Below are 12,591 nucleotides of genomic sequence, written 5' to 3'. Positions count from 1 at the left end.
CTGCAACCTCCGCCTCCTGGGTTCAAGCAATTCTTGTGCCTCAGTCTCCTGAGTAGCTGGGATTACAGGGACACGCCATCATGCCTGGCTAATTTTTGTGTTTTTAGTAGAAACGGGGTTTCACCATGTTGGCCAGGCTGGTCTCAAACTCCTGGCCTCAGGTGATCCGTCCGCCTCGGCCTCCAAAAGTGCTGGGATTACAGGTGTGAGCCACAGTGCGTGGCCACTTTATAGGATCTTAATTTCATCTTCTAGTTATCTGTAAAGAACTCAAAAACATTTTGGGTTTAAAATGTTACCCTTTTATTTGTTCTCATCAACTAGACTATGGCTAAACCATTCGAGACTGGGAAAGTTTACTTCTGGAGTTTCTAAGTTAGCTTCTTCATAGCCTAACAAAAAGCAGTTATAATAATAACTAAGATATCTAGAAGACTATGTGCCAGTCACTCTTCTAAGCACTTTGTGAGGATTATTACAAGACATCATCATAACCGGCTGAGAGGATTTAGGTGACTTGCCTGAGGTTACATAGCTAGTGAATGTTTCAGCCAGTATCAGACCCTGGAATGTTATTCTGGAAGGTATTCTCTCAGTGGTGACACTCACAGCCTTGCAGTCTGTACTTTCCTGAGCCATCATACACAAGGGTTCTGAATTTTATTTTCTCCAAAATGGCCAGTTGCTGAGCATTGCCTTGAAAACTGGAGTCCCTTGCTTAGGATGCAAATTGTGTTTTGTATTAAAATGCCTGAGGTTTGAAAGCAGGATTGACCCCTGGTTTGTCTGAAGCCATGGTTTATGTTTAGCTCTGATTTCCTGTTTACCAGATGCTCTTTTGGTTGTAGAAATAAGCAGGGGGCAAAGCTGGTTTGATTTTTAGCTTTAGCTTTCTTTTATCTGAACTAGAAACTCAGCAGCAGAGGAAGCAAGCAAGCAGGAGCTCATAATGCACTTTCCAGGAGAGTCTGCTTTCTTAGTAATACTGAAATTAGTAGGAAATGCATTTTCTGCTCCATAGAGGACACCACATAAATACTATTTCTTCTGCATGTCTCAACTAAACAAAAGGATGGCTCAGTAGCCTGGAGACTTAGAAGCCCTCAGTCCTTGTATGAAATTTAGTGGGTGGATTTATACTGGATTCACTTGTTTATTTGTTTTGGGCCTTGCTATAATAATAATAAGGAAATCTCAAAAGTTCAAGTTTACATATATTTGCTGTATGTTCTGACTGGTTTCTAGCAGAGAAAATTGTTAGGGACCAATGATACTATCTTCTGTCTCTTTTCTTCCAGTGAATCAATCCATCTGGAAAGGTGTGATTTCAGCCTCCAAAGTCTAGATCCTATTTCCCATCTTAGTACTGAGCAGGGAGGGAGATATGGGTTAAGAATTCAGATTTCTTAAGGATTGATGAGGAGCTAGAAAGGTTAAGTGGTTTGAACAGACATGGAACAAGTTGGTTATTGATTTTTCTGCTTCTCTCTCTCTCTCGTGCCTTTCATTCCATTTCCCATTCTCCTGCCCTCCCCATTCCCATCCCACTTCCAACCAGGTATATCTTTGCAAAGAATCTTTTTGAAAATGGTTCCCTCAGTGACATCGAGTGGCATATCTATCAGGACTGGCATTCTTTTCTCCTGTGGGAGTTTGCCAGCCGGATCACATTACATGGCTTCATCTACCTCCAGGCTTCTCCCCAGGTAACACTGAACCTACAACCTTAGACTTTAGGGCCATATGAAACCTAAGAAGTGACATTCTCCAAGCCCCTGATTTTCTGGTTGGAGAGATTAGAGCGTAGACATTACCTGCAGCACAGAGAGCAGTGGGGGACACCCTCCTGTCCCAGCGTTGAGCACCCTGTTCCCCACTGGTTTCGTGTAGCAGAGTGCTAAAGCCGTTGACTATGCATAAAAGGATCGCTGTTGATGTAGGAACAACAGAGCAAATTGAGTGTCATCTTTATGATGACGCTTAGGGTTTGCAGGTGGGACACTCTGACCTGTAGCCACTTGCCTCAGCTCCTCCTTTACTCTGACTGGGTCATCAGAGTGTGTAGTCTCAGTGGTTTCCTTAGTAAGATGTGAGGAGGAAGAGGAGAATTTTCTCACCTCATCATGATACTGCCCTAATTTATAGCCCTTTTTTGAACTGTGATGCCATTGGGAAGGCAGGATGGACTATAGTAGTTCTATTCTGTGACTCTCTGGCTGGTGCCATCCTACATGCAGTAGGATGATGTCATGGCAGGAGCACCAGAGTCTCTGGAGACAGAAGTGAGCTGTGGCTTCTGCTGACTGGTAGTGACCTTGGGCAGCCCCTGGAGATCTTTCCACTGGAGAGATCCTTGCCTGTAAAATCCACTGGCTCAATCTAGATGATCTCTAAGGGCTCTTCTGGAGTGGGATTCTGAGTCAAGGTGAGTTTTTTTTTTTTTTAGAGATGTACTGCTCTCAGCTTGTGAGATATACATCCAATATATAGTCAAATGCCAGATATACCACATACTGTTAGAAGGAAGGAAAGCTGTCTCCAAGCTAGAGGCTATGCTTTTTAGAGATGGAACTGAGACTTGTGGGCAGAAAGGAGCCGAGAACAGACTGAGCAGAACCAGAGGATGAGTGGGAGAGCTCCCATCACAGAGCCTCACACCAGCCAACGAGGAGAGGACTGGAAGGAAGGGTCTTGCCTTAAGAAGGTGGCAACCAGGAAAAAAGGCCCTTGAATGTGACTGGGACCAGATATTGGGGATCTTTGTGTTGAGAGTTTCTGGACATTTTGAGGCAAAAGCTAGATCATAGGAGGGAATAAGAGATTCTACAGAAATAAATAAGGGTTAAAGTTTAAAATGAAACTGGGCCGGTGCAGTGGCTCATGCCTACAATCCCAGCACTTTGGGAGGCTGGCGTGGGAGGATCACTTGAGGCCAGGAGTTCAAGACCAGCCTAGGCGATACAGTGCGACTCCATCTCTACAAAAAAGTTTAAAAATTAGCTGAGTGTGGTTATGTGTGCCTGTGGTTTTAGCTGTTGGGAAGGTGAGACAGGAGGATCACCTAAGTCCAGGAGCTCGAGGCTACAGTGAGCTGTGATCGTGCCACTATACTCCAGCCCAGGTGACAGCGTGAGAACTTGTTTCTAAAATAAAATAAAACTGAACTAAAGATTCAGTGAGGCCAGAGGGCTAATAATCTTCCATGGAAAGAACCACACTAAAGTTAGGTGCATTGATTGCAAGTTGACAAGGTGGGTCATGTTTATGTGACTTCTTTCAATAGTCTTCATTGCCTGAGAGCCAGAATAGAAGAAGGGGATTATACTTTAGGGGTAGAGATTAGTGTCAGCGATTGTGGGGAGAGGAGTCCCCTCTCAAAGAGGACAGTTTGAAGTGTCAAAGTGTAGGGTTCAACTTGGGAGAGAAGTCCTGAGCCCCAGGAAGGCTTGTGGCCTGGGCCAAAGAGGAGTGAGAGTGCTGTGAGGTTGGATTGAGTAAAGATCCTGGTTGGAATTTGAAGAGGTGACAGGTTTCCTATGGGAGTCTTGGGATGGCTGGACTGAAAGAAGCAGGAGGTTCTCAGGACGAGCTGAGCATTAGGAGAAGTGAGAATGCTGACTTAACCTTTTCCAAGAGAACAGAACTTCAGCACATTCAGCTCAGTGCCATGAAGCCAGCATTGGGGAGGAGTGAGAGAGGAAGTGGGCTGACTCATTCCTGGGAGTAAAATGGGGCTACTTGGGCCAGCTGAAGAGGCTCTTGTTTCTGGGGAGTGGAAGTTGGACCCAGCAAGGAGAACAAGAAAGTCTTAATTGCTTTTCTTCTTTGCGCACTCTGAATGACCTTATAACAGAATACCTGAAACTGGTTAATTTACAAAGAGGCTTATTTTGGCTCACAGTTATGGAGACTGGGAAGTCCAAATTGGGCAGCCTTAACTTCCATTGAGGACCTCCTGCCGCCTCATCTTATGATGAGGTGGAAGGGAGCAGGCATGTGCAAAAGGGGCAAGATAGGAGGAGCAGCCTTGCTTTATAACATCCTGTTCTCATGGCAACTGGTCCAATCCCACGAGAGTGAGAACTCATTCCGGCGAGAATTAACCCAGTCCCAAGAGAGTGGCATTAATCTGTCTTAACAACCTAATCACCTCTTAAAGGCCCCACCTCTCAGCACTACCACACTAAGGACCAAATTTCCAACACATGAATTTTGGGGGGATACACTCAAACCATAGCAAATGGTGATGATGGTGATGATGATGATGATCATCATCATCATCGTCGTCGTCGTCGTCACTTGGGGGCAGATCCGCCCTTTTGGAGAGGCTAATTGAAATATTTCAGCTGGAGTAGAATGAGAAGAGTTGAAGGATTATTACAACTTAATGGCAGAAAAGAAAAATAGCTTATTCATTTTGAGATTAGATGGGGATTTTAATGCTGTTTTGATGGCATTAGTTCCAGAGATGCAGGAATGCCCACGTTTCTTCCCTGAAGTCACACTTGACCTCTTCTGTGAAATTCAGAGGTAACTGTGCCCAAGGGAAGAGCAGAATAGAAGTTGACATGTCACTATGTAAAAAGCTGTGCAAGTGCCCAATCTTCCAGTTCAGAGCCCTCGTAAATACTGAGTTTCGAGCATGTCAGATGGACTTCGTAGGTCCTTCTGCTCCTTTCTACCTATTCTTCCCTAACTTTTTTTTTTTTTTTTTTTTTGAGACAGAGTCTTGCTCTGTTGCTCAGGCTGGAGTGGCGCGATCTCTGCTCACTGCAAGCTCCGCCTCCCGGGTTCACAGCATTCTCCTGCCTCAGCCTCCAGAGTAGCTGGGACTACAGGCACCCGCCACCATGCCCAGCTAATTTTTTTGTGTGTTTTTAGTAGAGATGGGGTTTCACCATGTTAGCCAGGATGGTCTCGATCTCCTGACGTGATCCGCCCGCCTCGGCCTCCCAAAGTGCTGGGATTACAGGCATGAGCCACCGCGTCTGGCCCCCTAACTTCTTAAAAGCCAGCAAGCCAGGCCAGACTGGACCAGGCGGGTGCAGTGGCTCACGCCTGCAATGCCAGCACTTTGGGAGACCAAGGTGGGAGGACTGCTTAAGCCCAGGAGTTTAAGACCCACCTGGGCAAAATAGTGAGAGCCCCCTGCCCTCTACAAAAAATTTAAAAATAAGCCAAGCATGGTGGTGTGTCTGTATTCCCAGCTACTCAGCAGGCTGAGGTGGGATATCACTTGAGCCTGGGAGATTGAGACTGCAGTGAGTCAGGATTACACCACTGCATTTCAGCCTAGGCCACAAAGCAAGACCCTGTCTCAAATAAATGAATAAATAAATTTTTTTTTTAAAAAAAAAGCAAGTCAGGCCGGGCACAGTGACTCACGCCTGTAATCCCAGCACTTTGGGAGGCTGAGATGGGAGGATTGCTTGAGGCCAGGAGCTCAAGACGAGCATGGTCAACATAGGGAGACCCCATCTCTAAAAATTTTTTTAAAAACACAAGCAAGCTAACAATTTTAAAACTCAAAAGAGAAATACCTAGGCCTCAGTGTTCCTACCCAGCCCCATGGAATCAAGAGAGTGCAGCTGATCAGTGTACATCAAAAAGCCAGGCCCTACCTGGGACTGGCACAGCATGGGGACAGCATGCAGGAGGTGCATGGGACAAATGGCACCTGGGTTTGGGCTTGAGAGGCATAGTGAAAAGACCCACTAGCAGTCACTTTCCATTTTCTGTTTCTGACTCCAAGCAAGCAGAGCAGCAGTTCTTCTTCCTGGGGGGGACAGGTTAAGAAGACCAGTAAAGGGTCTCTCCCTCGCCACTTGTAGCTACACTGTCTTTCCTGTTCACATTCAGGTGTGTCTTCCTCATGAGGACTGAGATGAAGAGGGGCCAGATTAAAGCACTGTTTGCACGGGATTTTTTTCAATAGAATTTGTTATAGCCATATCAGTAAAGCAAGAGTTATGCCAAATGCTCATCGTAGGAGTTTACTTCGACCTCTTTTTTTTCCCCCCCTCAATACTGCCACCAGTTAAGACTTAGACTTCTCAGGGAAATCCATTTGCTCTGTTAAGGAAATTAATAGTAAATAGAAATATGTTAGCTTATTTTAATAGATCAATGTTAGTGTCAATGTTTGTCTGCAAGCAGTGAATGAATAATTATGAATAGCTTTCCTAAAAAGAATTGTTCTGCCTGTGTGTGTGTACTTGGAAACATAAAGCCACATTTTAAAAAAATGTATTTTCACAAATCAGACAACATTTTTTTTCTCAGAAAGGAAAATTAGATAGCTTTGCTATGCTTAGAAATCCTAAAGCTACCTTTCTGGTGGGAATATAAATTGGTTAACCTCTAAGGAGGCAGTCTGGCAGTATATAATTGCAAGTGCATATACCTTTTGATCATTAATAAAATTTGTTTCTATAATTTTATTTCCTTAGAGAAAAGGTAAGAGGGAAACAGCAAAGACTCCCAAGTCTTTGGGATTATTGTGTACTACATTTGGAAATTAAGTTTTCATTTCTTAAGTAAGTTATTGAAAGAGGGAAGTCCTGGCCGGGCACGGTGGCTCACGCCTGTAATCCCAGCACTTCGAGAAGCCGAGGCGGGCAGATCACGATGCCAAGAGATCGAGACCATCCTGGCCGACATGGTGAAACCCCATCTCTACTAAAAATACAAAAAATTAGTTGGGCGTGGTGGTTCCCGCCTGTAGTCCCAGCTACTTGAGAGGCTGAGGCAAGAGAATCACTTGAACCTGGGAGGCAGAGGTTGCAGTGAGCTGAGATCGTGCCATTGCACTCCAGCCTGGCAACAGAGCGAGACTCTGTCTCAAAAAAAAAGAGGGAAGTCCTAAATCAGTGGGTTAATCCATCTATTCTTCCAGGACAGATGATATTGAATAATGAAATGTTTGTCAAGCAGAGAGAGGACTGAGGATAATTCAGTCAAAACAAACATTTGGAGCAAAAATTTTGAGGTGTGAAAGAGCCTGGCCTGTTCCCCAGGAAAGAGGTCAAATCTGGCTAAAGCAGTGAGTCCAGGGGAAGAGCTAAGGCAGTTGAGAAGTAGGAGGGGTAGCTTTGTGTGACAGGTAAAGAAGATGTCATTTTCTGAGCCAGTGTGCATCAAACTTCACTACCAGATGAATGCGGAATAGAATTATGTACACTCTGCAAAGCAGCGGGGGAGGAGAGTTAGCCTCAAGCCTCACTTGTTTTTCCACTTCTTTGTTTTATCTTTGACCTGTGCAAATTTTACATTCTATTCCCGAGTGTTTGGTATGACATGAAAGAGATATTTCAAATTACCTAATATTTTATAAATGCAATGCTATTCATACATACTGCTTTGAACCCTGGGGCTATGGCTGTAGGCGGTAAAGAGCCTGTGAAGTATTTTCAGCAAGGAAAGTCATGTCATTATATTGCCGTACTACAGACGGGTGGAGTGAAGGGGACAAACTGGAAGGAGGGAACAGCTTTTGCCAGGAGCTCAATACAACTTACCTCAGTGACCTGTGGATGGGTAGACAATGAGGAAATAGAAGCCCACAAGGATTGCACTGCTAGTACCTTTTGAAGGCAGGAATTTACTCCTGGACTTTCTGACCTTAAGGCCTGTACTCTGTCCATATACTTCCCTGCCTCCAGGAGGCAGAACCAGAAGGCTCTTGCCATAATCCAGGTAAGAAGTAAAGAGGACCCGACAAGGGCAGAGGTGAGAGGAGAGGCAAGGAGAGAACATTCTAGAGAGATGAAAGAGAATTGAGTGACTTCCCAGATATAGTAGGGAGAAGGAAAAACAAGGAATATTCCAGGTCCATGGCTTAGATGACTGGATGGATGATGTTCACCATTAACCAACTTAGGATACTTCAGAGGAAGAGCAGGTTTAAGGTGGAGATGGGAAAAGAATGGTGTAGATCCTCTGATTGCATAAGAAAACAAGACAGCAGAAGCAAAGGCATGGCTTGTAATGCCCAAGATAGACATTATGGGTGGGCCTCAGAGCCCCCGAATACTGCATTGTAGCAGCCAAAACAGCAAAGAGCTCATCAGGGCTTGGGGACTGTCTTTTAGGTTTGTTTGAAGAGACTGTACCAGAGGGCCAGGGAGGAGGAGAAAGGAATTGAGCTGGCCTATCTAGAGCAGCTGCATGGCCAACACGAAGCCTGGCTTATTCACAAGACAACGAAGTAAGTGGAGAAAAGAATGTATCAGAGACAGAGACCTGGCTCCCAACAGCCAGTTGTTAAAAACAAGTTCAGCATGCAGCCCCCTGTAGGAAGGTTCAGAATATACTGGAAATGGTTGGAAATGTCAAGCATTTTCCAACTCAGAAGTTTAATATTGCTGGACGCCGTGGCTCACACCTGTAATCCCAGCACTTTGGGAGGCTGAGGCAGTCACCTGAGGTCAGGAGTTCAAGACCAGCCTGGCCAACATGGTGAAACCCTGTCTCTACTAAAAATACAAAAATTAGCCAGGTGTGGTGTCAGGCGCCTGTAATCCCAGCTACTCGGGAGGCTGGGGCAGGAGAATCGCTTGAACCTGGGAGGCAAAGGTTGCGGTGAGCCGAGATCGCACCACTGTACTCCAGCCTGGGTGACAGAGTGAGATGCCCAGAAGAAGTTTAATATTGAATATAATCTTTACATTCCAAGGGCCTTTTTATTAGATTCTATTTCTCCAGCTTTTTCTTTGTTTCTTAACATTTCCCTAGACTGAACATTGTGATTGATGGTGATAGTTGGCTCAGCATGAAGGGCTGAAAATGTTAGAGAAATTGTCAGTATTACTAAGTTGGCATTCCTGGTTTCTGCCTGTCCTCCCTTTAGGCTTTGTTTGTTGTCCACTTAAAATGTTTGGTGCTCTGACTGTTAGTATCACTCTCAAGAATGAAGAGAAACCTCAACCTTTCTGTTTCCGGCCAACTTTATTGAATTGTTTTTTTAAATGCAGTTTACATGCAGTTTCTTTGAAAAGTCATGTTGAATTTAGATCTGTTCTCTGAGTAAGACTTGGCGAGTATGTGAAACTTGACTCAAGTTACTTTTCTTTTTTTCTGTCCCCCAAACGTTCACGCTTCTTACAGGCTCCACTTTGAGGCTCTGATGAACATTCCAGTGCTGGTGTTGGATGTCAATGATGATTTTTCTGAGGAAGTAACCAAACAAGAAGACCTCATAAGAGAGGTGGGAAGGACTTTAACTCCTGTTTTCTGGTGGTTTCCTTTGTTGTACTTTTATCTTTCTGGCCTTTGCTTCAAAGTTCAATATCATGGGTCTTGTGGTTTGCATCTCACATTGCATTTCACACTCCAAGGCCTATGGAATCTTGTGCAGATTACAAATATAATCCCAATTCTCTAAAGTATGCTGGACTAATAATTGTTAAATAATTGACTTGTAACATGTGCTTGCCAGCTGACTTTCTTCTCTAAGGCATCCTAAAACTAGGGAAATGAGACTACTGGATTCTATTCCCAGCTTTGCCACTTGATGCTATATGACCCTAGGCTGCCCACATTTCTTCTCCATGCCTATTTTCCTTTCCTCACAAAAACCTCGTGGGCTTGGCTGCATATGCATTGGGGGTGGACCATTGAAAATTCTGTTAAAAATGTGAAATTAAACTTCTGATTTTCTCCTTCCCACAGGTAAACACCTTTGTAAAGAATCTGTAACCAATACCATGATGTTCAGGCTGTGATCTGGGCTCCCTGACTTTCTGAAGCTAGAAAAATGTTGTGTCTCCCAACCACCTTTCCATCCCCAGCCCATCTCATCCCTGGAGCACTCTGCCGCTCAAGAGCTGGTTTGTTAATTATTGTTAGACTTTGCCATTGTTTTCTTTTGTATCTGAAGCATTTTGAAAATAAAGTTTACTTAAGTTATGCTTATTTTTCTAATTCAGTTGCTCATTTATTTCAGCATGTATCTCTTGGTGCTTGCTCTAAATTCACCTCTAGACTAGTGTATTAGTCCGTTTTCACACTGCTATAAAGATACTACCTGAGGCTGGGTAATTTCTAAAGGAAAGAAGTTTAATTGATTCACAGTTTCGCATGGTGGGGGAGGCCTCAGGAAACTTACAATCATGGCAGGGGGAAACAGGCACATCTTACATGGTGGCAGGTGAATGAGCGAGTGCAAGAAAGAGCAGGGAAACCTGCCTTATAAAACCATTAGATCTTGTGAGAGCTCACTGCCATGAGAACAGCATGGGGGAAACTGTCCCGGTGATACAGTCACCTCCCACCAAGTCTCTCCCTTGACACCTGGGGATTACAAGTCAAGATGAGATTTGGTTGGGGACACAAAGCCTAACCATATCAACTAGCAATTTTCAAATTGCTCCCAGAACTCTAACCCAAGCCCTACCTGCCATGCATGAAGAAAGGAAATAAAGTGGCTCAAGAGTGGGTGGGATCTTAAATGTGAGCCCCCCAGAGCAGGAAATGGAGCATGAACTCCAGGAAGCTTCTTTATCTCTTCCCATCTGCCACTCTTGATATAGGGGACAGGTGTGGGGAACTTAAACCCTTGTCCTAGAGCTAAAGAACCTGGCCAAAAGAAAGAAAGGTAGAAAACAGCAAGAACCCAAAAGTTAAGCACCTGACATTTAAGATTGGCCAGCCTGGCACTCTATCTTTGTCTAAATACCTTACCTAATGACTTTCAGATAACGTTAATGGAGTGGATCTCTCTGTGCAGGAAAACAAAAAAAAAAAAGAATTTTTTGTTGTGCTCTTTACCCTTCAAATAGAATGTATTGTTAAGGGAAGAAAAATACATGGCTCTTATAGGATTGAAGTGCTCCATTGCCAGAAGCCTGCAGGTCCAAGATTCACAGGAGCAGATCTGCACTGAACCCTTGACGGTTCTGCAGGTACACAGGAAGATGAATGATCTGGGGACGTAAGAGTGCCCCAGAAGACAGAAATCTGTTTCTGTCCTTTATGCTTTGGGGAAATGAATATGAGATTGGTTTCTAACAAATACATAAGCCAGGCAAGGTGGCTTACACCTGTAATGCCAGCACTTTGGGAGACCAAGGCAGGTGGATCACCTGAGGTCAGCAGTTCAAGACCAGTCTGGGCAACATGGCAAAACCCCATCTCTACCAAAAATACAAAATTTATCCAGGCGTGGTGGTGCATGCCTGTAATCCCAGCTACTTGAGAGGCTGAGGCAGGAGAATCACTTGAACCCAGGAGGCGGAGGTTGCAGTGAGCTGAGATCACACCACTGCACTCCAGCCTGGGCGACTAGAACAAAACTCTGTCTCAAAAAAAAAAAAGTAATGTTTTAATATAAAAGTATGGCAATTTCCTTATCCTACTTATTTAAAACATTTTAATAGCTTTATTGATACATAATTCACATACTATACAATTCACTCATTTAAACTGTATGATTCAGGCCACGCACAGTGGCTCACACCTGTAATCCCAGAGATTTGAGAGGCCAAAGTAAGAGAATTGCTTGAGGCCAGGAGTTTGAGACCAGCCTAGGTAACATAACGAGAGGCCAGCTCTCCAAAAAAGTAAAAATAAAAAAAATAAGCCAGGTGTGGTGGAGTGAGCCTGTAGTCCTAGCTACTTGGGAGGCTCAGGTGGGAGGATCGCTTGAACCCAGGAGGCTGCAGTGAGCTATGATCCTGCCACTGCACTTGTAGGTGACAGAGCGAGACTCTATCTCTTAAAAATAAAGTGTACAGGCCAGGCGTGGTGGCTCACGCCTGTTCCCAGCATTTTGGGAGGCCGAGGCAGGTGGATCAACTGAGGTCAGGAGTTTGAGACCAGCCTGGCCAACGTGGTGAAACCCCGTCTCCACTAAAAATACAAAAAATTAGCCGGGTGTGGTGGTGTGTGCCTGTAATCCCAGCTACTCAGGAGGCAGAGCAGGAGGATCGCTTGAACCCAGGAGGCAGAGGTTGCAGTGAGCCAAGATCACACCACTGCACTCCAGCCTGGGCAACAAGAGCAAAACTCCATCTCAATAAATAAATAAATAAAAATAAAAAATAAAGTATACAATTCAATAGTTTTTAGTAATAGTAGTCATGGGGCTGTATAACCAATACCACAATTCCAGAACCTTTTCATCACCCCAAAAAGAAAGCCCATACCCCATCTCCCCCAAGTTCCCCTGCCGCCAACTCTCAGCCCTAGGCAACAACCAGTCTACTTCTGTCTCTGTAGATTTGCCTATTCCTGCAATTTCATATTAATAGAATCATAATATGTTGTCTCCTGTAACTTTTTTTTTTAACTGAGCATAATGTTTTCAAGGTTCATCCAAGTGGTAGCATGTATCAGTACTTCGTTCCTTTCTTCCCCCACAACAGTCTCACTGTGTTGCCCAGGCTGGAGTGCAGTGGTGCAGTCACAGCTCACTGCGGCCTTGAACTCCTGGGCTCAAGCCATCCTCCTACTTCAGCCTCCTGAGTAGTTGAGACTATAGGTGCACACCACCACACCCACTAATTATTTTATTTTTAGTAGAGACTGTCTCACTATGTTGCCCAGGCTGGTCTCCAACTTCTGGTGTCAAGTGATTCTCCTGCCTCAGCCTTC

General features: G+C 44.6%; 1 protein-coding gene across 5 annotated transcripts in view; it reads left to right on the top strand.

The window, feature by feature from the left end:
* Positions 1 to 9,921, top strand: part of DGUOK (deoxyguanosine kinase) — a 32,162-nt gene extending 22,241 nt beyond the window's left edge. For 4 of the 5 annotated variants that reach the window (XM_004029443.4, XM_055378097.2, XM_055378098.2 and 1 more), the window contains 4 exons: positions 1,559 to 1,706; positions 8,091 to 8,206; positions 9,106 to 9,205; positions 9,670 to 9,921. In XM_004029443.4, the coding sequence (XP_004029492.2) occupies positions 1,559 to 1,706; positions 8,091 to 8,206; positions 9,106 to 9,205; positions 9,670 to 9,696 (391 nt within the window). In that variant the 3' untranslated portion in view covers positions 9,697 to 9,921. The remainder of the gene's footprint in view (positions 1 to 1,558; positions 1,707 to 8,090; positions 8,207 to 9,105; positions 9,206 to 9,669) is intronic. The other variant, XM_004029444.5, reaches the window with a different exon arrangement.
* Positions 9,922 to 12,591: the final 2,670 nt, after the last annotated feature.

This window comes from Gorilla gorilla, chromosome 12 (genome assembly GCF_029281585.2).
Source record: "Gorilla gorilla gorilla isolate KB3781 chromosome 12, NHGRI_mGorGor1-v2.1_pri, whole genome shotgun sequence".
Lineage (NCBI taxonomy): Eukaryota > Metazoa > Chordata > Mammalia > Primates > Hominidae > Gorilla > Gorilla gorilla.
The sequence above is the reverse complement of the archived record's forward strand: the minus strand, read 5'-3'. Positions and strand labels throughout refer to the sequence as shown.